The 27,639-nt window shown below is 34.5% G+C and overlaps 1 protein-coding gene across 1 annotated transcript; it reads right to left on the bottom strand.

The window, feature by feature from the left end:
* Positions 1 to 2,383: 2,383 nt before the first annotated feature.
* On the bottom strand, positions 2,384 to 2,914 carry LOC127732753 (uncharacterized lipoprotein SSP0535-like). Its single transcript, XM_052241944.1, has one exon. The coding sequence runs from the start codon at positions 2,912 to 2,914 to the stop codon at positions 2,384 to 2,386; it is 531 nt and encodes a 176-aa protein (XP_052097904.1).
* Positions 2,915 to 27,639: the final 24,725 nt, after the last annotated feature.

The raw sequence follows: 27,639 nt of genomic DNA, 5'->3' as shown, positions 1-27,639 counted from the left end.
CTAATACATAGCCATTTTTAGCCTGATCGTATTTCCACCGACCATGTATTTTAAATAACCTATCTGAAATATTGTTTTGAGCGGCAGCTGTGGCACCAGCCGATCTAAAACTATGCAAACCAAAATCTTAAAAGGTACAACCAATCTCTGATAATGCACATTTTATCAATTATCTTGCTCTGGTATACGACTATAGTTTTTCTTCCTAAGAACAAAATTCTGTGATTTCTTCAAAAATGACAAAGGTTTGAATATATACACATCTGAAGACAAATCAATATTTGCTTCTCTTAAATAGCAGTCTAATACTGTACATGGACATTGTGGAGTGTCAAGATTTTCTTATCCCAGGAATAGATTACCTTAGCCGTATTTGGCACAACTTTTTGTAACTTTGGGTCCTCAATGCTCTTCAACTTTTTACTTGTTTGGCTTAATAACTATGTTGATATGAGCGTCACTGATGAATCTTATGTAGACGAAACGCGCGTCTGGCGTATATAATTATAATCCTGATACCTTTGATAACTATTAGGTTGACAAATCATTAGTATTTATACAAATGATTATTATTTTTGGGTGGTAATCGTTTGAATCTTGAAATGAATTTACATCTTTTTATTTTTCGAATGGAAAATAAATATTTTATAAAAGCACATCCACACCAAAACTGAAGCCAGGAAAAAATAGAGAATACCAAACTGCAGATAAGGCAGTTGAGAATAAAATCTATGGCAATCAAGCAGATAGTGAAAAACTTAAGAAAGTAGGGAGATCTTTAAACGAATGATCTATCCCTTATTGTTTGTGTAAGGGATGAGATGCAAATCTTGTGGCCATTATGAATTTCTCCACAGTTAAACATTGTTGTGCCAGTGCTTAAACAGAAGGAATTCGCAAAATCAACCAATTATAAGGAATTCGTACCAAAAATACAGGCTCAACCTATAAAATGTGTGACACCATCCAACTTATCATGTGGGCCTGGTGTGTCAAAACACTTGCCACACCAAAGAAACTAGACGACACTCATTCCAGTTGAAAATGAGACTTCATTTACATTAGATAAATTAAGGATTTAAAAAGAAACGGTAGACACTGATCAGACCATTAGACAAGAAAAGATAACTGATCACGATGTTAACAACAATGTAGACTTGGCATAATTTCAGATGAAGAAAGACTTACATACATCAAGATTCCATAAATTTGACGATCGTCCGGATAACATTTAAATGTGTAGTAAATGAAATTAGTGCAACCGCCACTGAGGAATGAGATCTTTTATTACAACTAGACAAACCCGCGTGTCGCCGGTCAGTAACTGAATTAAAGTATATAACTATGTGTAAGCCCTATTTAAACCTGGATTTTTTAGTATTGGTATTGTCATCTGATAAAAAAGTCATGCTGATTCTAAGATGCACAGTTTTCTCTGCTTTCAAAATGTTTCTATTTGAATCCGTCGACCTGGAACTTATAAATTATTGGTAATATTAATTATTTGGGAAACAAAAGGGCCTGGAATGAAGTAATTTTTAATCAACAGCATTGTCCTATTTTAGTTATAAATAAAGTTGAATTCGTCATGCCGTCTAACACATTAGACACTGTACCTATACATCTTATTGAGAAAATCCTAGAAAAAAGTTTTGACGTTAAGCAACCAACAATCAATCAATCACTTGGTGTATTTGGCCTTCTTTTTACTTTTGCCTTTGGATTGGCCACCTTCCAATTCCGCTTTGTAATCATCCGTATCAAAATTCGCCAGGGACCATGACCTTTTCTTTGAATTATTTTTTTTTTATTTAACCAACTAAGATATTTCTTTGTCTTAGTATTCCACGTGCTAATGAAGTGGGTTGCGACCGAGAAGACAAATTTGAAATCCCTGCTATACTTTCTTTTAACTGACCATCTTTGCTCAATTATGACTAATCCTTTCATTTAACCTGAATCTGTCACCCATTGTTTTTACGCCTAATCTAATCAGATGTGTGTCATATAATGCCATGCATGTCTGCAGGTCAATATTCTCTGTCTCGAAAGTAGGTATGACACTTTCTAAACCTAGTTTTTCCATAATGATGGTTTTTTCCGCCATTTTTATACAAAAATACCCGGTGCAGCATGCGAATCAAGTGGAATAACATAACGGAATTCTGTAGAGACAACACGTTCAACTTAACTTGACAGAAGATATACCAGATCAACATTACCAGCTCCACCATCATTCATCTGACAATTATCCAGAGCTCAGATCATCAGTTCAACCTTCACCATCATTCATCTGACAATTTTCCTTTAAAGAGCTCAGATCAGCAGTACAATCTTCGTTATTCATCTGAAAATCGTTCTTTCCAGAGCTCGGATCAGTAGTTCATCCATCAACATCATTCATCTGACTGTTGTCCCTTCCAGAGCTCAGATCAGTGCTACAACCTTCGTCATTCATCTGAAAATCGTCTTTTCCAGAGCTCAGATCAGTAGTACAACCTTCACCATCATTCATCTGACCATTATCATTTCCAGAGCTTAGATCATTAGAACAACCTTGACCATCATTCATCTGACCATTGTCCTTTCCAGAGCTTAGATCAGCAGTACAACCATCATCATCATTCATTTCACCATTGTCCTTTCTAGAGCTTAGATCAGCAGTACAATCTTCACCATCATTCATCTGACCATCGTCCTTTCCAGAGCTTAGATCATCAGTACCACCTTGACAATCATTCATCTGACCAACGTCCTTTCCAGAGCTCAGATCAGCAGTACAACCTTCACCATTATTCATCTTACCATCGTCTTTTCCAGAGCTCAAAACAGCAGTACAACCCTCACCATCACTCATCTGACCATCATCCTTTCCAGAGCTCAGATCATCAGTACAACCTTCACCATCGTTCATCTGAACATCGTCCTTTCCAGATCTCAAGAGCAGCAGAATAATGAAATAAAAACAATACTTCAAAGTCTAGAGTCCCAATCTAAAATGTAGGTCATCACTTGTGAATGCTCAGTACTATCCAAGGCACATCCATTGATGAAGTTTTGTTGATGCAATATAATTAGTTCAAAAAGAAAGTCGGAACATAAATGCAAAACTTAACCAGAGCAGTTCAGGCATAAAATGTATTTAAATTCATAATGACCCAATTATTGTATGACTGCTATGTTTACACAAATGAATGTGAGGAATAGGATTCCAGGAGACTAAAAAAAATATTGGCAGCTCAAAGCCTAGTTGCAGGATAATTTACTAATAATAAATCATTAATTTGGAACTAGATGATATATCCAACTTATATTAATTGTCATGCCTGTAGTTCACTTCTGGAATCAATATTTAATCAACATTTTCTAATTTAAGTTCACGGGATCCAAATGTTGACAGATTAATGAACTGTGGATCAAAGAAAAAACTTAAGGCATGCTCAAGCTTTTCTGGTTCCATTCTTGAACGATGGAATTTTTCTGCCATTTCGTTCATGGTACTACCTGGTCCATGTAAAGAAGCTATTGCCTAGTTTGGTCAAACTAATACACTGTTAATCCAGGTATCATATTTAGAAGTTATCTTTTTGAATATTTTTCAGCAATCATTGATAAAAGCTGATACTTAACTGTATTATTATTTGTATCATTAAACAAAGTTACTATGAGTTTGGTAAGTTCCGAGTCTTTCTCTGATTCGTTTAAATTCTTGATACCCTCTGAGAAAATCAATTTCTTTAAATCTGAAGATTGACCTGGTGCATCTGAATCTAACAACACATCAATCGATTCTGTTGCTTTCCTCTTGATATATCTGTCGTTTTATGAGGTTCATTTTGATAGTTGTTTTTGGTATTTTCAATACTGTGAACACCATTCCCTGTCATTATATTTTACATTTTATTGTAGAAAATTTTATATGAAGACCTCCAAGAAAACAAGATTGATTGATTGATTGATTGTTGGTTGCTTAACGTCCAGTGGCAAATATTTCATGCATATTCAGGACGAGAACAAGTTCACAATAAATACAATAGGTAGGTTCTGTAATAGATTAAGGGATTAAGGTCGGAGAAATTTAGACTGCCACGGGAAATGAGGGTAATTGGATAGGGACAGAAATTTAGCCTTGCAACAGGTCACCTACGGACCCCTCAAAGAGTTGTTGCAAGGGTTCTTAACGTGCAAAGAGCGTGGCACTCTCTTTACACGAGGCATCGGATTTAACGTCCCCATTCTGACCGGACGTGGCTGCAAATTTGTACATCCCGCACAGCCAAACGGACGCCCCACTTTAGCACGGGTTTTACTGCCGGTCGGAGGAAGACCAATGGTGACCATACTTCTATTCCCCAGTCACCCTTGGGGATAAGAAAACAAGAGTATCCAGAACAAAGTCTCAGTCAAAACTGAAGCGCCGATGGAGAAATGGAAGAAAATGAGTTTTACAACTGTTTAAATACTCGTATTATTAAAATAAAGTAATTCATGTATATGACAGTTGTTATCTATTCGTTTGATATTTTTGAACTTTTTTGTCATTTGATTAGAGACATCCTGTTTTGAATAATCCTCGGAGAATTCTGGTGATGTTCCTTTTTACTACACCTCCGTATAAACTTTGGTGCTCTATGTATGACAATGTATGCAGTGCAAAGTTAAAACACACAATCGATGTCAAGTGTCCAGTAGTTTGATTGCAATGATATTCATAGGCACAAAAACGAAAACTGAAAAGTCTTCAAATTTTTGAACTTCATTAGTTAATAACAGAACTGTATACAAGCGGCTAACATTTTGTCAATTGGTGATCGGATTTGCTTCTTTTTTTCTAATGAAATGGGTATTATTAATACTGCCAAGAAACTATATGATGGATGTAATCGAATGAACTAATAATTATCCCTCACATGTATGATGTTTTATGTATATTACAGATCAAACCATTTTGATATCCCTGAAAGAAAAGCTGTTCATCCCAAAAGTAAATGTGGAAGAATTTCTTCATTTGGTGTCCCTAGTAGAGGTGCAGAAGGAGCACGATCTCACCACAAGACAAATGAAGAAAAGATATTAGCGCATAGACGATATGGAATTTCTGATGACAATATAGATTTAAGAATTTAAGTGTTGCTGTAGAGTCCAATTAAATCTGTTATGTAAATGGAAAAAACATGTCAATTTCGTTATCTGTTTATTTAATGCATATTTTATGTACATTATTTAATGTTTTTTGGCATGTGTCTCTTATAGTTGGATCTGTATTTTAAAGAAATGTTACAGATTATACACACTATACACTTTGCCATGTGTTCTGCTTGTTCGTGTCTTATTAGTGATCTTTTATACGAAAAGCGTGTGCCACACTCCTTGCACGTAAATTTCTGTTTTAAGTGGGTCCTTATTGTGGACAGAAAATAGTATTGAAAATCAGTATAGATAAGAAATTGATGTTTGATTTTCATTTACATAATCAACTGTCTATACTGATGGATCAAAAGATGGTGACCGAGTTGCATCTGCTGCTGTCTTCAGGGACAGAGCTGCAACCCTCCGTTTGCCATCTACTGCTTCCATATTTACTGCTGAAGCAGAAGCAATAATTTTGTCTTTGAAATTTATTGCTTCTTCAGATAAATCCAAATTTATTATATGTTCTGATTCACCGTCATGCTTACAAGCTATACAAAATACTAAAATTAAAAACCCAACAATTCTCAAAATTTTATATGTAATGAGGAATTTAAAAATTCTTCTTAAAGAAATAATATTTCTATGGGTACCGAGTCATGTTGGAATCCATGGAAACACAGCTGTAGACCTTGAGGCAAAGAATGCCCTGGGTGACACTGTATCTAACTGTGATATACCATATACTGATTTTAAATCTAATATTAGAGAATATGTTTTTAATATTTTGAAAAATGAATGGAGTAAGAGAGATGGTAATAAATTACATGAAATGTAACCTAATTTAGGTAAACCTTTTAATAATTTTATGTGCAGAAAAGATCAGTGTGCTATTTCTAGATGCCGAATTGGTCATACTAGAGTGACACACGAGTATCTTTTAAAAATGGAAGATGAACCACAATGTGTACCTTGCAACTGCAAGTATACTATTAAACATGTTTTAATTAATTGTATTGACTTTGCTGATATTCGTAAGAAGCATTTCAATGTCATTAATATGTATGATTTATTTAATAATGTTCCATTTACAAATATTGTTTCATTCTTAAAAAGAAATTGGAATATATTATAAAATATAAAAAATGTTGTTATATTTAAAACGATTTTAATTTCAATCAAGTATCTTTCTGTTGATTTTAATTTGTAAATAATCAATTTGCTTTAGTCTAGAATTTTAGTTTATTGAAAGACATTTTGTCTGATTTTAAAAATATACCTTAAATTGTTATAATATTCGAATTAGCTCTCGCCGCGATAAAGCCTTTCTGTGCTAATGCGGCGCAAAGCAAACAACAATCAATCAATCAATCAATCATTTACATAAAGGGAGGTAACTGTAAGAAATTTGATTGGAGGGAAATTCAAATTTCAAAACGGTCTTTTACCAAACTGAACTGTTAGACATTATCACACGGTTTTCTCTACCTATATAATGAAAATGATCAATTTTATTTGTTTTAGACTAAAATATGAATTATATGATTTGTCCATCAACTGCAATATTTAAGTTCAAGTTTCACTGTACAATCCTATGGAAAAATGGTTGAAATGCCAGGAGTAAACTCAACCATGTCTGATCTGTATCATCACTGGTGTAATGGTGTTTGTCAAATCAAGGAGTGTGTCTGTAGGTGTTTGAGATTCTGGTGATGCTGGAGGGTTGGTATTTGTGCAGTCTGATAATATTGGAGTTTCTGGTTGTGAAATAAATGACTGGTTGTTGATGAACGCGTCATTGGGTCTTTGAATGGTTCTACAGATACGGGTTCTACATACTTGCTAAAGAGGATGTCAGATGGTATTTATAGTGATGGAGACAGTATAGGTGTGGTCATTTCATACCTAAACCCCTACAGCGGTGAAGGTGTCTTTGGCTCATTTAGGAGCTCAGCAAAATCTGGCATCTGTTCATCCAAAAGTGCTGTTATTTGTTGTATGGTTGCCTTAGACTGCCTTGGACTTGTACTTGTGGACGGATGGGTATTAACAGAGATACTTCTTGAAGGAAAAGTCCTTTCCACTCTTTCCACCGATGATCTGACACTGACTGCATGTCTTGTTGTGTCCCCTGGGTAAAATTGACGATAATCATGTCTTGATGTTTCATATTGTCGCAGTCGGTACTTATCAGAACTACAGGTCAGGGGGCGGTACCGGCAATGTATTTTGGTCACATGGTTGTGGCGTCCGGTTTATGTCACTTAGCTGTGGTAAGAAATCTTTTCTCACAGTCGTCACATTGATGGTTCCTTACTGGCATATCCATGGTCAGTGGTTGAGCCATACAAAAGGACTGACTGACCAGTTGATGTGGTAGATTGTTGAGACCGACTGCTTGAACTGGATGTCATTGGCCGATTCACAATTAAGTTGACTTCTGATTCAACAAAATGGCTGTTTAAGAATTGGCTGTTGTTGAAGCTTTATCTTAAGACAATAAGACCATGTCTACAACGGGCAACATATCTGCCAAATGTATCTTGTGGTGGTGTTGAAGCATTATCTTAAGACGAGAAGACCATGTCTACAACGGGCAACACATCTGCCAATTGTATCTTGTGGTTGTTTCCATTGCCTTGAAGGCAATACCTTTTTCCTTTCTTATTGCCTAAGCATATGAGGTTAACGAATCTTTGATATCAGACATAACTTGTCTAGGTTTGATGTTTCTGACAAAACTATAGGTTCGAAAAGATCAGACTGACCAAGAGTAATATCTTTGAAAGTTTAGCTATCGTTTACAATGAATTCTGGGAATGTGTCTTTAGAAACACTTTCATTGGAAGAGCTGACTTAATATTGCCATCCAATATCGGAACTTTGATCATGTCTGCTTAAATATTATACAATTGATGTCATGGAGTCGGCTTAGAAGAGTTCGTTCAAAGAGCGTGGCACTCTCTACACACGAGGCATTGGATTTAACAAATTTGATCTAGACCTTGAGCTTCTAGACACCTGTAAAAATGGTGAAGATGAAACAGCGTAAGTGGAAGATGAATGCATTTAAACAAAAAAAAACTAAGCACGGACAATATTAAAAGGTAATTCTACTCTACTTCCCTTCCGTCGGCGGCGTCCACAAATATTTACTCCGTGGTTAAAGTTTTTGAAATTTTAATACTTTTCTTAAACTATACTGGATTTCTACCAAACTTGGACAGAAGCTTGTTTATGATCATAAGATAATATCCAAAAGTAAATTTTGTAAAAATAAAATTCCTTTTTTTCCGTATTTAACTGATAAATAGACTTAGTTTTTCTGCCGGGAAACATTACATTCACTCTGTGGTTAAAGTTTTTAAAATTTTAATAACTTTCTTTAACTATCCTGGGTTTGTACCAAACTTGAACAGAAGCATGTTTATGATCATAAGATAGTATCCAGAAGTCAATTTTGTACAAAAATTAATTTATTTTTTCCATATTTTACTTTTAAATGGACTTAGATTTTCTGCCAGAAAAAAACAAATTCACTCTGTGGTTAAAGTTTTTAAAATTTAATAACTTTCTTATATTATTTTGAATTTGTACCAAACTTCGACAGAAGCTTGTTTATGATCAAAAGCTAGTATCTAGAAGGACGTTTTGTTAAAATTTTGTACCTGTGTATCTGTGTTGTACTTATAAATGGACTTAGTTTTTCTTCCAGTTAACATTACATACAGTCTGCAGTTAAAGTTTTTAAAACATTTATTAAGATTCATTTACTATCCTGGATTTTTACCAAACTTGGACAGAAGCTTCTTACAATCAAAAGATAGTATCAAGAGGAATGTTTCTATTGATTTGTTTTCCTCATTTTTGTTGAGCCTGCGATTAACAGCAAAAGTAGGCGAGACACTGGGTTCCGCGAATTTTTTTTCTATATCAATGGGGCGATATTAATAACGGATGACTGTCAGTTCCCTGGGGTAGCTTCGTCTCAGTAGTAAGTGCTTCTGAATGGAAATCTTTATTAAAACATTCGATATTTGTTTTATTTTGTCTATAAAAAGCCCACAGTCGATACCTACATACTAGTAGTCAGTATATGTTTGTGAACGGGATTTATTTAGTAAAACCAGCTGTCACAGATTTAACTAGCTTCAATTATTATAAAACTGTTTAACGGGGAATAATTCTTCAAATATTATTCCAAAGAACACTTTTGCTTTAGAAGATCTCATATTAGTTTTTCAAATTTTGAAATATTGATTGATTGTTGTTTGCTTAACGTCCAGTGGCAAATATTTCATGCATATTCAGGACGAGAACAAGTTAACAATAAATACAATAGGTAGGTTCTGTAATAGGTGCGTCCGGGATTAAGGTTGGAGAAATTTTGACTGCCACGGGAAATGAGGGTAAATTGGATAGGGACAGAAATTTAGCCTTGCAACAGGCCACCTACGGACCCCTCAAGGAGTTGTTGCAAGGGTTCTTAACGTGCAAAGAGCATGGCATTCTCTTTACACGAGGCATCGGATTTAACGTCCCCATTCTGACCGGACGTGACTGCGAACTTGTACATCCCGCACAGCCAAACGGACGCCCCACTTTAGCGAGGGTTTTACCGCCGGTCGGAGGAAGACCAATGGTGACCATATTTCTATTCCCCAGTCACCCTTGGGGGAGAAATTTTGAAATATGTTCAAAGGTGTAGGAGATAATACACACAACCTTTGTTTCCTGTCGGCCTATTGCACTCTCATATCACATAATTAATTTTAAATGGTGAATCTTGATTTAAAGTTTATGTTTAATTCTTTGCACTGATGATTATTTTGTTTATACAGTGATAACACAATAAAAGTTGTTGTTTAGTTATATGCTAATGATCATATTCTACAATGTGTATTTAATATATAATTTTTCAAAACAATATTTATATCTGTACATCCCGCAATGTCATACACAAATCCCCACATCTAAGTGAATAAGAGACATATGACAAGATGTAAAGAAGTTTCTACTTAAATTTAAATTGTAAAAAAGGAATATTTTAGAGAAAGTAAAGAAATACATAGTGTGGCTAAAAGATATCTTACCCTCCATGCCTCAACAATGTGCAAATGAGGAAATTGCTGTCTCTTTTGTAGGTAATTTCAACCAACAGCTTCCCACGGACAACAGTCAATATACCTGTACAACTGACTGCTTTCATCACAATCTAGACAATTACGATTATGCAAAAATGCAGTGCACAGAAAACATTCGTACAGCTGTTTGCTTATATTCTTCCAGTCCTGCAGGCTGTCATCCTTCTTTATAGCATAACGATTCTTACCTTAAAAAGAAATAAATAATTTTGTTCGCTTAAAAACTAATGTTAAATAGGATAGAATGTATACATATCAATTTAAATGGCAATTTGAGCTTGACCTTTGACAACATTTGAAATGTCTGACATCTTTTGTTAGCTATTATTCGTGTGTTTCTCTGTCCTATATTTTCTCCCATTTATTTGTATTATAGTTCCGTCAATTAATGTTGTCATCTTAATGTTCTATTTAACATTACCATCAGAACGGGAGATTTTGCATGCCACAAAACCAGGTTCAACCTACCATTTTTTTAAATGACCTGAACCAAGTCAGGAAAATGGTCAGTGTTATATTATAGTTCGTTTCTGTGTATGTTACATTTTAATGTTGTGTTTTTGTTGTGTCGTAGTTTCCTCTTATATTTGACGCGTTTCCCTCAGTTTTAGTTTGTAACCCGGATTTGTTTCTTTTTCTCAATCGATTTATGAGTTTAAAATAGCGGTATACTACTGTTGCCTTTATATATGACATACCTGTAATTTCATTGGACCATTCCTCGTCAGACGACCATTGGTAATCCGACATCGAACAAATCTGTAAAGAATTTATATCCGATGTTGATAAGCATACCCTGTTCAGTAAAATGTTCAATAACATTTTGCAGTCTTTACTAATACTTATAGACATGTCATTAACATAACATAGTATTAAAGATTAAAGTATTAAATAACATCCATTGCTAAGTTATAACTTGATGAATTTTAATTTATTGTTGCTTTGACAGAAATAACTAATAAGTTATCTCATTGGCACTATCTCATTGGCACTCATACGATCCTGATCTTTTTATTTATACAACATTTCCTTGTGAATATATAGTACAGTTCTGCAAGTTTTATTTAAATAAACTGTTCACATTTCCTTCTAATTGTTCTTTCATTTCCATTTGCATTATCTGGATATGTCTTATAATTTAAATAGTTATACATTTCTCCTTTCCACCCATTTTTTGTTTGTTTATTTATCCATTTCAAATTAAACATTCTTATCTGTTTAAAATTCAAGCATAATAAAACATTATAATGACCTTTGTATTACTTCCCTTTGAGGACACAATTTACCAGCAGTTAGAAGAATTTAATAGTGTATCCCATGAAATAATGTACACTAACATTTTGTAGTCAAATGGACACTATTTCACAGTTTTTGCTATAAAAATCTGTCCACTTAGAAGACAATATTTCATGGCAATGGCCATTATTGAATACGTATATTCTATGAAAAACTGTCCATGTGGACACTATTTTACAGGACACTATTATGTCTTACAAAGCTTTTGTTATTGCTAAGGGTCTTTCCGAACTGAATTTTACTCGAAGTTCAGTATAATTGTGAGGTACCTTTCTATTTTGGTCCTCGATGATCTTTACCTTCGTATTTTATTGGGCCTTTAATTTTTTTTTGGAATCGAGCGTCACTGATGAGAACACCATTGATGTGATAAATCGATATTAGAATGCAAATATACAATGCGGTATGGTCTGTGCTCATTGTTGAAGGCCGTACAATGACCTGTAGTTGTTTATGTCTTTGTCATAAGGTCTCATTTGGAGAGTTTTCTCATTAGAAATCTAACCACATCTTTTTTTTATATTAACTAGATATACCTCAGGTGTGTAAACATCAGGAACTTTTCTTTGCTCACTTGGTTGTAATAAAGTGAACAATTTTGAATTTAAACCATCAACCTTCAACGAAAAACAAACAAGAATAAAATTCATTGCACGAAGTGATTTTTAATATAATCAACAAAACACTTTAAAGACCATCAATTACTTTTTTCATAACAATATATTAAAATAATTTAATTTGCTCTCGGAAGATATTTCGGTAGAGGTCATGAATTTAAGGGTTGCACTGAAAGGCATCACTCACTATTTATCATTGACATCTGACTTAAAGTCTTTTAAAAAGGTAACGACATCAATGCTCCAAATGCTTTTATTTTCTTATGGTTTTTGAAATTCAATACAATGAGACCAATAAGGCTGGATCTGTTAGAAAAGATCAATTTCATCCAAGTTTCCAAAATAACGTATTTCAATTTTTCCAATAAATCCAAACCATGTAATTCTAATTGAGATGCCTTCCAGTTGGGAGCGATTGGTACTTTTACCGATATCGGTACTTTTAACATGGTCGGTAATTTTACAGATGCTGGAACGGTACTTTAACCGATGTCAAGGGCGCGACCTTTCTTTCCTCTCAGTAACAGATTGTATACAGCAAAAACAGATTTTTTTTATAAGTATAGACTAACAATAAAATTTGTACCAGGGGAAAAGAAAATCTACCGGGTATTTTAAAAAAAAATATTGCATTTCTTAATCCATTAGTAAGAAAAGTGAATCAGACTGATTTTGACTAAGAAATTCTGGTACCATCTTGTGCAAAATTACCATTCGCCATTGTCTTACGATTATCTCCCTTATTTACCGTTATAAATAATTCCTCCAATACAAAAGAGCGCTGTCGTGCTTAAACCATGGGAGATTCAGAAATTTGCTGTATAATAAAAAATAAAAAAAAGTTGTGGGTAGATGTGATTGTCTTTATACAAGAAAAACATATTTTTTGTTTTAATTAAAGATTGACAGATAACAATACCAAGGGTGACAGACGGTTTTGGGTTGGGTGCAAAGAGGGTGGGAAAGATAAATAAATTGCTTGGAGAGGAAAGACTAAATTGAACAATGCAATTGTAGTTTGAAATATGTACGATATATATGTCATCATTGGTCATTTAATTATGTTTTGTTTCAGATCTGCTGCAAAATCAGCTACCCCTACAACAAAGTGAATTTTACAGCTGAAAAAAAGGGGGGGGGGGGGGTTAAACAAAGATTAGGAGGACCGGCAAGGCAAGAGCTGATGCATATTTTACGAGGGGCAATAACATAATTTCTAGATCTGAAGAACTTCATACCATAACAGGGATAGAAATCAAAGTCATCAGAGAGGAGGGAAGCCTAAGGTACATTTTCATGAATATTTGCGTAGTTGAAAAAGAATCCTTGGCATCTTATGATATCGTTGTTAGTACGTTGATTATCTCTGTCAATTGGAACAATCAATTACTACATATCACCAGTCAAATCTATATTTTACACCTACATATACACTCATTATAGATTCATATATTTTGCATGTTTTCAAATTTGATATGATCATTGATGTAACTATTATAACCACTAAATGAAGGTTGCTTTTATAGCATCATGCTGGAATCGGTGTAGCTCTTTATTTCACTATTTACCAATCACTCAAAATTACCTCTTTGTTTCGTAATACAGTTATTGCAGTCCAATGATTTCCCTGACATACAGGAGGTCAATGTAGACCCCACCGTGAACGGGAAGGAAAATGCAGAAACTGTAGAGATGGCAGCAGTGGGAACATCCCCCAGTCCAAGGAAGGAGCCTTTGTCGGAGATCCAAGCCACCAATATAACTTCAACTTCAGCCTCAAAATCAAAAACCAAGTGCGCTATTTGCCACATTGTTTATGGTTCTGAGGCTGATATTGAGTCTCTATGGGTTCAGAGCTCTAGGAATGGCTGCAATTAGTGAGTACATTGCAGGTGTATCTGCATACAGTACCCAGTAACTGATGCCGGACATAGAGCACTGAAAAAATGGTCTATTTATAAAGTGTTTTGTCCCAAACATTATAAGGTATATGGTTCGCTACTGACCCCCTACGGATCCATAGAGGATTTTATTCACCCTCTATGGTTCGTAGGGGGTCAGTAGTTAACCGTATAACGAATTTATCGCACGCTGGACTTTTTCTGCTGCGTTTTGATGAAAAATAAACCACGAAACACAACAACATTAATAGATGACGTCACCATTAACGCGTCATGAACCCCCTATGAAATTAACTAACCCCCTACGGTCTCATAGGGGGGCACCACGTGACAGCGTTAAAACAATCACCACGTGATAATTGATAGGCAGTGCGATAAATTCAGTGAACTTATCATTGTAATACATTTTTTTATTGTTACTTTTTTGCTGTTTGAATCTGTTGAATTTATTTACTGATCTCGTACGTTTATTTAGATTATATGTTTATGTTTATATGTTTATGTTTATATGGGCTTTATATGTGGCATATTTGTCTCCCCTGTTTGTTTTATATTGTGGAGTATGGGATCTAAAGACTCTCTGGCCATAGATGAATGAACGTTCAGACTTGATTTCATAAGATATCCTCTTATTTCCCGCCTAATCATTAACTCCTCATTGTCTAATCTTGGACGACACGACACAGAACTGGAGTTTGATGAAATTGACATTTCTTTAAGTGATTTCAGTTCTTCGCACTTTCGCGAGACTCGTTGCCACACCTCTGAATTAGGAACACCCGGTGGTAAAAGGACTTTAAGAGTTTGTTCTTCTCTTCATGAACAATGTCTGCACCTCGGGCATTGTTATCAATTCCCGAAACGGAGAAAGACTCATTTTCAACCAATACTGTTGATAAACTATCGGGTAATTGCATTCGATCATAAAGATCTCGAACGATAAGTTCCTGATTTTTGGGATGATTTCCTGCAAAAAAACATCGGGGTAAAGAATAACCTAGCAGCCATCATATTATCATGATGGTTTTTACGAAAGCTTCGTTGTACATCTTAAACGACAACAGGAATGTTGTACATAGATCATATGGATAAAGAACACTTGGACTTTTGACGCTGTCTCGTACCTACTCGTGAAATGAACTTGCAGAAATGTTTTGCGGCGCTTTACGGATGAAAAAAACTAGTAGCTCTTTTTAAACGGATTCAAAGAAGGTAAAAAGGATTTGCTTTGAATATTGGTGATTTGGTTCACGTTTCACGACACCTTGTGCCTTATTATTTCTGAACCCAGGTAACTGAACAATCCTCATCTCGTCATCATTGACTCTGAAAACAGGCAGGTCTGTGGCATCTGTTTCGAGATGTCTTTGTCTGGACATGTTCATGATGTTGATCTGTCATCTCGTCATCCTTGACTCTGAAAACAAGCAGGTCTGTGGCATCTGTTTCCACAACACTGCACTGTCAAAAAGAATACAGTACTGTCAAAATAACTACTATGTCATACTATCAGGGAAGATTGTAATAAAGCTCTTTCTGGCGTATTAAATTATGATCCTGGTACCTTTGATAACTATTTATAAATTCGGAAATTGTTTGTTAACAGTTTGTTATTCAGCAAAAAAGACACTTGTTTGTTTTTTTGGTTCAGGAAAATTGGGGAGGGGGAATATGTTATTCATGAATTTAATTGATTAAAAGTAATATTTTGTAAATATCAATTATAAAAAAATGCATTGTAAAATTTTACTTTTAATCGATATATGGTAAAATGTTTTAGGATAAAAGGAAAACTCACAAACTGATTTGTTTGGCCAATATATCATGCCATTGCAGAGGGCACAACCAGAGCATGCATCAGTACTACTTATTGTAATTGATGTGCTAATAACACAATTTTGTAACAAGAGATATGTAAGCATTTATGATTCAGACTAATTAAAGTACCAGAATGAATACATTGATTTGTTAATTATAAAAAAAAATCGTAGTGGCCAGATGAAAAATGGTAAAGCATATACGAAAGTACTTGTAAGTTCAAGTTAGAACAATTCCACTAAAAGCTATTCACATATTAGATTGATTGATTGTTGTTTGCTTTACGCCGCATTAGCACAGAAAGGCTATATCGCGGCGAGAGCTAATTCGAATATTATAACAATTTAAGGTATATTTTTAAAATCAGACAAAAGGTCTTTCAATAAACTAAAATTCTAGACTAAAGCAAATTGATTATTTACAAATAAAAATCAACACTAAGATAACGTGATAAAAATTAAAATCGTTTTAAATATAACAACATTTTTATATTTTATAATATATTCCAATTTCTTTTAAGAATGAAACAATATTTGTAAATGGAATATTATTAAATAAATCATACATATTATTGACATTGAAATGCTTCTTCCGAATATCAGCAAAGTCAATACAATTGATTAAAACATGTTTAATAGTATACTTGCAGTTACAAGGTATACATTGTGGTTCTACTTCATTTTTTAAAAGATATTCGTGTGTTATTCTAGTATGACCAATACGACATCTAGAAATAACACACTGATCTTTTCTGCACATAAAATTATTGAAAGGTTTACATAAATTAGGTTTAATTTCATGTAATTTATTGCCATCTTTTTTACTCCATTCATTTTTCAATATATTAAAAACATATTCTCTAATATTAGATTTAAAATCGGTATATGGTATATCACAGTTGGATAAAGGGTCACCCAGGGCATTCTTTGCCTCAAGGTCTACAGCTGTGTTTCCAAGGATTCCAACATGACTCGGCACCCATAGAAATAATATTTCTTTAAGAAGAATTTTTAAATTCCTCATTACATATAAGATTTTGAGAATTGTTGGGTTTTTAATTTTAGTATTTTGTATAGCTTGTAAGCATGAAAGTGAATCAGAACATATAATAAATTTGGATTTATCTGAAGAAGCAATAAATTTCAAAGCCAAAATTATTGCTTCTGCTTCAGCAGTAAAGATCGATGCATCAGATGGCAAACGGAGAGTTGCAGCTCTGTCCATGAAGACAGCAGCAGATGCAACTCTGTCACCATCTTTTGATCCATCCGTATAGACAGTTGAAAAATCTGAATAATTGGCTTTGATTTCAGCATAGTGTTGCTGAATTAAAAGAGGATTTGTTTTATTTTTATTGTGTTCACGGAGATCAAATATCATTTTTGGTTTGGGAAGTTCCCATGGAGGACATTTGCAAGTTTCAACTTGAGCAACAGATTTAAAATCAAAAGAAGCTAAATGTGATTTTAAACGTATACCTAACGGAGGAATTTTATTTTCATGTTTTGCAAAAATATCTTCATAAATTGGATTAAAAACACAGCTGTAGGCAGGGTTATCTGAGTAGGCTTTTAGTTTGACAGCATATTGAAGTCCAAGCTTCAAACGTCTGTTAGAGAGTGAGTGCTCATCAGCCTCTACATACAGACTCTCAACTGGTGAGGTTTTAAATGCGCCAAGACAGAGACGCAAACCCTGATGATGCACAGCATCGAGAATCTGTATGTAGGACTTCCTTGCAGAGCCATACACTATAGAGCCATAATCTAGTTTAGATCTAACTAGAGATCTATATAAATTAAGTAAAATGTTGCGATCAGCACCCCAGTCGGTGCTGCCGACAACTTTTAAAATATCTAATGCTTTTAAACATTTCGATTTTAACATTTTGATATGGGGTAGAAAGGTTAACTTTTTATCGAAAATTAATTCACATATTAGAAGAAAGAATGTAAAAACTTCAAATGTATATGCAATTGTATGTCAGAATGAAATTTTAAAAAACTTAGTAAAAGCCAAGTCCTTTATGGTATAAAGAGGGATCGGGACTATTCTAAGCATGAATTACCATGCACTCAAAAGTTTGTGGCGTAATTTCACTATTATTTTTTTTAATAGTTTGAATGATTGAACATGTTAAATTATTGTATTTCTGTCACTAAAAGTTATTATCGTTATAACGTGTCTCTTAAATGACATTTCACCCAATTTCACCATTCACTAGCCAAAATTGTGTAGATATACTAGCGTAGGATTAGACATTTAGTATTACCATATTGAAGAACGATGTTGGAGTCTCATTGCAAAGAACTATGAGAAAACCGGCTGTAATTGGCCGAGGATATTACAAAATATTCAATCCGAAATATATGAACTGCCCGGACAGCTAAAAAAAAAAAAGGGGGGGGGGGTGTAAAAAGTTTAGGCGTTGAATGTCTGATGTAGTGAATCAATCAATCACCAGATGTTTTTTTTCTGATATGTGATAGAGAGGACTTATGTGAAATAGCATCGGATTCCTGGCTGGAAGCTGTTTCTCTGATGATTTGGTAACCAGGCCGTTGTATAAACTGTAGATATATTAGCGTAGGATTTGACATTTTGAATTTGCACCATATTGACGAACAGTATTGGTGTTTTCTTGCTTTCAGTTGTGCTTTTCTTCTATGTTCCAAGCAGGAACTGGTCCTTCTATGTTGAAGGACAATTGTATATGGTATATATGTTTTTTTTTTTTATAGAAGTACTTAGAATAGATTAATTGGAAATTCAAGGGGAGATTAATGAACTGGCAGCAATAGTGACATCTGTATTTATTGAAATTATAAGTATTTTTGATTTAATGGTGATAAATTTTTATATCATAGCAATATGTCGGGCGATTCGGGGTTGGACAACTCAATGTATGTGTTTTAAATAATTGGAACCAGTTATTAGAAAAAAACGGTGATCTATCGTCTCATATTGAGATGTTTCCAGAACTAGGTCTTGAGAGTTTGCTTGCACTTTTGGTCAGTGTGGAGCTTGGGCTCAGGTTACGGAATAACCGTTTCACAAATGATATCAAATATGTTCCTTACGTCGTAACTACAATCCCCTTCCCTTTCATGAATGTGACCTACCGAATTAGACTATTTACCGGATTTGTTATCACATAAATAAAGGCAACAGTAGTATACCGCTGTTCGAAACTCATAGATCGATAGAGATAAAAACAAATCCGGGTTACAAACTAAAACTGAGGGAAACGCATCAAATATAAGAGGAGAACAACGACACAACAAAAACACAACATTAAAATGTAACACACACAGTAACGAACTATTTTATAACAATGGCCATTTTCCTGACTTGGTACAGGACATTTTAAGAAAAAAATGGTGGGTTGAACCTAATTTTGTGGCATGCCAAACCTCCCGCTTTTATGGCAACGTCAAACACAACACCAAAACGACAACTTCACATGACAGGACCACAATACAAATAAATGGGAGAACATATAGAACAAAGAAACACACGAATAATAGCTAGCAGAAGGTACTAGGCTTAAAATTCAATACGCCAGACGTGCGTCTCGTCCACACAAGACCAACCAGTGACGCTCAGATAAAAAAAAGTTAAACATAAACAACACGACGGGTGCCACATGTGGAGCAGGATCTGCACACCCTTCAGGAGCACCTGAGATCACCCCTAGTTTATGGTGGGGTTCGTGTTGTTTATTCTTTACTTTTCTATGTTGTGTCATGTATACTAGTGTTTGTCTGTTTGTCTTTTTCATTTTTAGCCATGGCGTTGTCAGTTTGACTGTCCCTCTGATATCTTTCGTCCCTCTTGTAATGGGTAAGTTATGTACATGACAATAACAATCAAAGCCAAGGAGTAAACAAAGACTCACAAAACCAAAAGACATTAACATCAACAATTACAAATAAGAAACAACCACTAAGTTATGTACAAGACTGGTGATTCCAGGAATGGTACAGGCTGTAAGAGAGTTTGTGGTGCGACTTCGGTTATGACCAAGTACGTAATACATAAAAAGGAAAAGATTTTTGTTATTCTTTTAAAAATAAAGATTCATGATTCAAGATTTTTATTATCCAATCATGGTCCCTCCTACATTTAAAGTTGTAGGGTTTTCTGAAATAAATAGAAATTTGTTAGACAGAACAAGCTAGAAAAGATGGGCATTCTTTGGTAATAATACTAATATAGTGAAGAAAAAATTTTCTTCGCTGATTTAAAGAACATTGTAAAAGAAAATGAATCATATAAAATATTAGTAACAATGTCATATGTATAAAACTATTTGATCTGTGAATTATCAAGTGTAAAATGTTTCAATATGTATCAGGAATCTACCAAATTCTTAAAATGCAGCATTTATATCTTTTTGTAAAAAAAATAACCCCAGGCTCCACACACAGCCATCTAGGAACATCTGCGACTGCTGTTATTTTAAAACAACGCAAATGTTCAATTAACAGAGACATCTGAGCAGAGCTACACACTAGCGGCAAGTGTTTTTAACATTAGAGAACAATGACTCTTTCACACCTGGAACTATTGAACCCCCTTCGGATTAGTTCGTGTCGACAGCCTTCACTAGCGTCAGTGAAAAATACATATTAATACATGCTCCATCTTTATCACAAAGCAAAGAATCTGACAATGATTACCAGGAAAACCATGAAACAGCAGCTGAAAATGAAAACTGTAACAACGAGACAGTTCAATCTGACAAAGCCCCAACATGGTATCCGTTCTCATCGAAAACTGAAATGTTGCTGTACATCTTTATGAATTCTACAACACATCCTGTTGTAAGATTGACATTTTATTTAATATTAGAGGTTTAAATTATGTTTTCAAAAGCTGACTACCTGATCTTACTGTAAAGAGCCTGGGATTTTATTTGTTCTTATATCAATTAATTCACAATTGTATAAAATACAGGTAAGAAATCAATACAGTGGAATAAGGTATTAAAGAGCTTTGTTAATTATAAGTTGACATTTAATGTCAGACCACATTTAATATAAACAACCATTTCGTAAACATATGCAAAATTTGAATTTGAACATCAAACCTACACAATGTTGAAAATAAATATTGGTGACGCTGAAAATATAAATAACAATTCATTCTGCTTCATTTAAAATAATAAATGATCTGTCTTTGAAAACACTATAAATTAAATTAAGTGAGTGGCAGAAGTTGGCGGTTGTCAGGATACCCAGGGACCGTCCCTTCTGGAATCGGATGCACCTAACTTCAGGCCCCCTGGCTTCCACATGCTGGGTATGGTCACCCCAAGTACCGGGCAGAGGTGGCGAAAGGTATCGCTGCGATTAGACAGGGAGCTTCTATGGATGGGGCGCGTCAAGGCGGTGTGATGAATGCCCTGAGGTTTTATGGCTTCAGTTGTAAAGACGGAAGGACCATAATAATAGACAAGGTGTTCAAATTGTGAATACATTAATTGTTAATACAGTTTCATAGTATTATTCACTGGGGTAAATGTGATCTCCGTACCTGCAGTTACGCATATCCAAAGATGGCGGACGATGTTTCTGTTCAATTTTCTGTTGTCAATTTTGTAAAAATAATGTATTATTCTTCAGTATTTCGTGTCTTTTTTTATATATGACTAAATTTGAATCTGAAATACTAAGTGTTTTTGTCATAATTCAACCGCTAAATGGAGAAAACAGCCATCTAAAATATCGTGATGATGTGGGTAACTGAAGTAAATAAATTATCGGTGATATACATAACTGGCAATATTGATATCCGTAACTGATTGTATTTCCAAACAATTCAATCATGTTCGAAATGAAATAAATGTCTCCGGTTATTAAAAGTGTAATAAATATGAATCAGAATTGTTCTTCGAAGTCTTAAAATTATATGAAAATATTGATCAGGCTACCAATTCTGATATAGTCAGCAGCATGCATAGCGAGGAAGAGGACAAAGATTTGGTAGCTTATTACAGATGAAATATATAAGTAAAATTGAGAACGGACAGTCCTATAGGAGGTAATAAAATCAAAATCTCAAACACAACAAACAAATTGATAACAACAGTCATATTCTTGATTCGGTACAAGCATTTCCTGATGTAGAAAATGGTAGAGTAAACCTGGTTGTAAAGATAGCTAAGCCTCTCACTTGTACGAGAGTCACATATTATTAATTCCATTATATTAACAACAATTTTTTAGCAAAGCAAACAGACATGATAGGTCAAAATATCAAAATATGGGATACAATGTATCACAATCAACATAATTTTTAAATCTTAATCCCTATAAAACAAAAAACACAGAAACACAAAATGGCATATACACACTTTTAAAGATTAAGTTCTGGATCCAAATTTGAAGGCAAGAGTACAAAATGACCATAGCACCGTAACACAATGGAGATATGTGTGAATACTGAGCCACCAAACATAAAATATTCCAACAGTAACATAGAGTATAGGTTAATATTATACAGAGACAAAACACAATAGTACAATATCACTTACATCAGATGATAACCAACAGTTTCATAAACATTACATTTCAAGACCCCCAAGAGTAAATGTGGATTGGAAAATGGTCTCCATTGGTCTACCTCCCCTACAACCATAGCCAAAGTGGGGCGTCCGTATTGCTGTGCGGGATGCAAAAGAACGCATCCACGTCCGCTCAGGATGGGGACGTTCAATCAGATGCCTCGTGTAGGGAGAATTCCGTGCTCTTTGAACGTAAGGTACCATTGTAACAACTCTTTGAGGGGTCCATTGATGGAAAATGGCAAAAATAAATTCCGTTCCTATATCCAATCTGCCATTGCGGTGGCAGTCCAAATATTTTCGACATTCATCCAGGAAAACTGCTGATGCAAGACTCAACTACCGTATCTATTTTTTTTTACTTTTTCTAAATACATAATAAAAAAAACGAGGGTCAATGAGACAATTCTCCACAAGAGACTAAATGACACAGAAATTAACATTTATAGGTCACCGTACGGTCTTACTTGTGAGCAATGTCCATACCGCATAGTCTGTTATTAAAGGCCCCGAAAAGACAAATGTAACACATTTCAAACAAGTCAACTAATGGCCTTATTTGGGTAGAAAAAAAACCCGATGATTTCATATATTTTGACAAATTTATGACAGTTTATTTCCGAAATAATGATGGTCCGAACTATTAATTCGAACATAATAAATGACGCAGAAACAACACCACTCAACAGTTACGGATATCAGTCTATCCAGTTACCCATATCCTCGCGATTTTTTTAAATGATGATTTCTCCATTTAGCTGATGAACTATGAATTGGAGCTTTTATTTAAGTTTCAAACTTATCCATTCTTAAAATAAGACACGAAATACCGAAGAATAATACAGAATTATTACAGAATTGACAAAAGAAATATTGACCAGAAACATCGTCCGCCATCTTTGGATATACGCAACTGCAGTTTCAGGAGATCACATTTACCCCAGTGATTATTGTTTGATGTGTGCCAAGAAGGCTTGTCATTGTCCTTTTAGTACAGTGCTGGGTATTTTTCAAAATATGGGATTCCGACTTAATCAGATGGGTGGGGGTGGTTTTTAGTTTTCAAGACAGATGTGAGAGGATGTAAATCTTAGAACTGGCGCCAACACCACCATGATCATTGCAATTTGTTGGGCCCAGCCAAACAGGATGGCGGTATGTCACCTCTTGATCTCGGTTGGGGCCCTTCAAACAAAATAGGGGGAGTGTAGTGCTGGTTCCCGGTTTTACCTGGCCCTAATCCGGATGTCCAGGAATACCCGCACACGCACAATCTCTCAACGTCGCGAACCATTAAAGAAAACAGATAGTATTGTAATTTTTCAAATATTTATCCGTTGTATCTAAGAAATCCTTAGGTCGGAACAGCCATCGTTGATAGCATAACACTCGGAAGACATAAACACATTCTATCACATGCATAACACAGGACTTCATCGGTTGAATCTATTATGTCCTCTAAATAGTAATTTCAGGACGGCAAACGTGTATGCTTTCACTTTTTGATGTGTGACTGGAAAGTTCAGTGTTTTAGTGTCACTATCCAGTGACCCAGTATCTGAAAAAGCATAATCTTGTTAGGGATGGCATTTTACAGCTTCTCAATATAATAGCTTTCATTCTTCCCCCTGGATATCAACTTTGTACAAGTCTTCATCAATACAAGAAGTATTTTCAGAATCTAAAAAAGCCTATACTTAAAAACTTTTATTGCAATCATTGTCTTGGATTTATCGTAGATGAAAATGTGCTAGTGTGTCCTTATCCAGGATACAACAAAACATTAACTAAAGATATCAAGAGTTATTTTATTCAGATACCAGTTGAGTCACAAGCGCAAAACCTTTTTGCACAACAAGGATTCTATGACAAATTACAAAATCGATTTACTTGTTCGGAGACAACTGATGGTGCCACTTACAAAGACATATCAGATGGATATTTAAATCAATTATACAGTGAAAATGATGGACCTTTAAGTCAGCCAGAAAATATTTCCTTTACCTTTAACACTGATGGTGCTCCAGTCTTTAAAAGTAGTAAAGTTTCGGTTTGGCTATTATTTATGGTAATCAATGAACTCCCATACAAACTACGGACGATGAAAGAAAACATGATTTTAGCTGGTCTTTGGTTTGGTAACCAAAAACCACCCATGAGCACTTTCCTTTCACCTTTCTTAGATTCATTCAAGATTGATTGATTGTTGGTTGCTTTACGCCACATTAGCACAAAAAGGCTATATCGCGGCGAAAGCTAATTCGAATATTTTTACAATTGAAAGCATATTTTTAAAATAAGACAAAAGGTTCTTCAATAAACTAAAATGCTAGACTAAAGCAAATTGATTATTTACAATAATAAAAATCTACAGTAGGATAACGTGATAAAAATTAAAATTGATTTGAATATGATAACATTTTTAAATTTAATGAAAAATTCCAATTTCTTTAAAGAATGTAAGAATATTTGTAAATGGAACATTATTAAATAAATTATACATATTATTACATTGAAATGCTTCCTACGAATATCGATACAATGGTATTAATTGTTTCTCTCCAGAGCGAGGAAACTTTATAAGCAAAGCTTATTTACTATGTGGTACTGCTGACCTACCTGCAAGGTGCATGTTATGTAATGGTGTACAATACAATGGAAGTTATTCATGTTGGAAATGTATGCAGAAAGGTGAGACAGCAAAAAGTTGGAACGGACAGTCACATGCACATGTTGTTCCATTTATGCAATTGATTGATTGTTGGTTGCTAAACGTCCAGTGGCAAATATTTCATGCATGTTCAGGACGAGAACAAGTTAATAATAAATACAATAGGTAGGTCTTGTCATAATCGAGGCCATTCAGGATGATGGTCGGGGAAATTTGGACTGCCACTGGAAAATGAGGGTATATTGGATAGGGAATTTTGCCTTGCAACAGGCCACCTAAGGACCCCTCAAATAGTTGTTGCAAGGGTTCTTAACGTGCAAAGAGTGTGGCACTCTCTTTACACGAGGTCCCCATTCTGACCGGACGTGACTGCGAACTTGATACATCCCGCACAGACAAACGGACGCCCCACTTTTGCAAGCGTTTTACTGCCGGTCGGGAGAAGACCAAGTGACCATATTTCGTTTCCCCAGTCACCATTGGGGGTCCATTTATACAAGACAATCGCAAAGGTCCACAAAGATGCAGAGAAAATGTGATTGAAGATTCAAGAAATGCCTTTTAGAATATATGGGAAACAAATCAAAGGTCATTGCAGTGAAAGGAATAAACATTTTCCCATTGTTTAATATAATAGATGGAATAGCTATAGATTATGTGCACGGAGTATTATTAGGTGTAATGAAATTAATGCTAAACTATGGTTTTCCCCACAACTCAAGAACAAGGTTTTCAGTATTCGTATTCACATTGCTGATGTTGATAACAAAACTGGAAAGTATTCGCCCAACATTGAATATATCTCGTTTACCTAGTTCTATTGAAAATGATTTACAATACTGGAAAGCTAATGAATATAAATCATTGTTATTGTAGTATAGACTTCCTGTTTTACATGGTACACTTTACAATACTAGATTTAACCATTTTGCTCTTCTTGTAAATGCAATACATATTCTTTTAAAGAATGGTTCAACAAAACTTAAATTATTAGAGCTGAATCATTAAAAATATGTATATTTTTGGTTTTTGCAATGATTATTTTTCAACCTTTAAACGAATTGAAATGAATAACTTAGTTTATGGTATGGAATATGCAAGAATGACTAAAAGAGATAATTCAGCCATTATGTTTAAACACAATGAAAAAGTATGTTTTGGAAGAGTGTGCTTTTTTGTTAGACTAGATTGTATAGAGCAGAGACCTAACACAGTTGTTGCATATACAAAATTTTAAAAGTGTGCAAATTATTCTGACCATAGTGGTTAAGTTTGTCCGTCAAGAAGACTGAAATTACACAATGTGTACCTATTATGAACTGAGAGTTGTGTGTATGTATCACCTGAGGGTTCAAAAACATCGTATATTTATCGTTTTCCAAATAGGCTAGAGTCTGAGTGATATTTATTTAAATAAGTACGTACATAGTAACATAACTTAATCACTAATCATCACGTTTACAAAACTTTAAATTTTTCGAAAAACTAAGGATTTTCTTATCCCAGGCATAGATTATTATAGCCGTATTTGGCACAATTTTTTGAAACTTTGGATCCTCAATGCTCTTCAATGTCAATGATTCATAAACAATAATACAGTTATCCCACAAATCTCTTAGTCTCATAGTACCACCATATGTGATGATGCAATACAGTAAAGGTATTAATCTTCTTTCATATATAAACATTATCAATGTTGTATCAAAAAACTCAATTACTTACTATATATCACTAAAAGTTATTTTCCGCAGTTAGATTACTCTTCTACGTTTGGAACGAAAAAATGTTGTATGAAGAACACAAGAAAAAAAAATATTTTGCGGAACATTGTGTATGTCAAATGCGGAAAAATCAGTGACGAAAGCGTTGGCTTAAAAGAAATCCTGTACGACAGAAAAAAAGAAAGTCTGTCTGAAAGTTCTCGTCGTTTTAGCCATGTTTTAAAAGAAAAGTATACTTGTACTTCACAATAATGGAAATTGAGGTATTTATTATCCGCATAAATTCGGATTTGTATTTTCGACCTCACAGCCTTAATCCATTCGGAAAGAGTATCTACGTTTTTCTTTCTCGCGTTTAGCCCATTGCCTGACATAATCCTCGACTAAATCCATCAGTATTTTGAAGTTGTATGTCCAATTGATGGATTTAGGCTCACGATATTTCGGACCTTTGGATAACAAAATTCGTAGAGAAGTGTTATTGACAATGTTGAGGTCTCCGGTAATAACGTCGCCAGCCGGATTATATGTGAATTGGGAACTAGCACAGATGCAATCAGGAGGTTTAGAATTAAAGTCGTCAATGTTGAGGTCCTGCAAAACGTGTTTGTAATTGAAAATTTTAGTTGCAATTAGTTTGGTATAGGTATAAGAAATTATAGGTACAGACTGATCCTTAAAATAAGTAGGTATTTTCGACTTAACTAATTTATGATGAAGGATATTGCCTAAGTTGACGCCATCGAGACCTTTATTGGCAAAGGAAAGTTTAA

This window comes from Mytilus californianus, unplaced genomic scaffold, assembly GCF_021869535.1.
Source record: "Mytilus californianus isolate M0D057914Y unplaced genomic scaffold, xbMytCali1.0.p SCAF_27, whole genome shotgun sequence".
Classification (NCBI taxonomy): Eukaryota; Metazoa; Mollusca; class Bivalvia; order Mytilida; family Mytilidae; genus Mytilus; species Mytilus californianus.
Note: the sequence above shows the minus strand (reverse complement) of the source record. Positions and strands in the feature narration are given on the sequence as shown.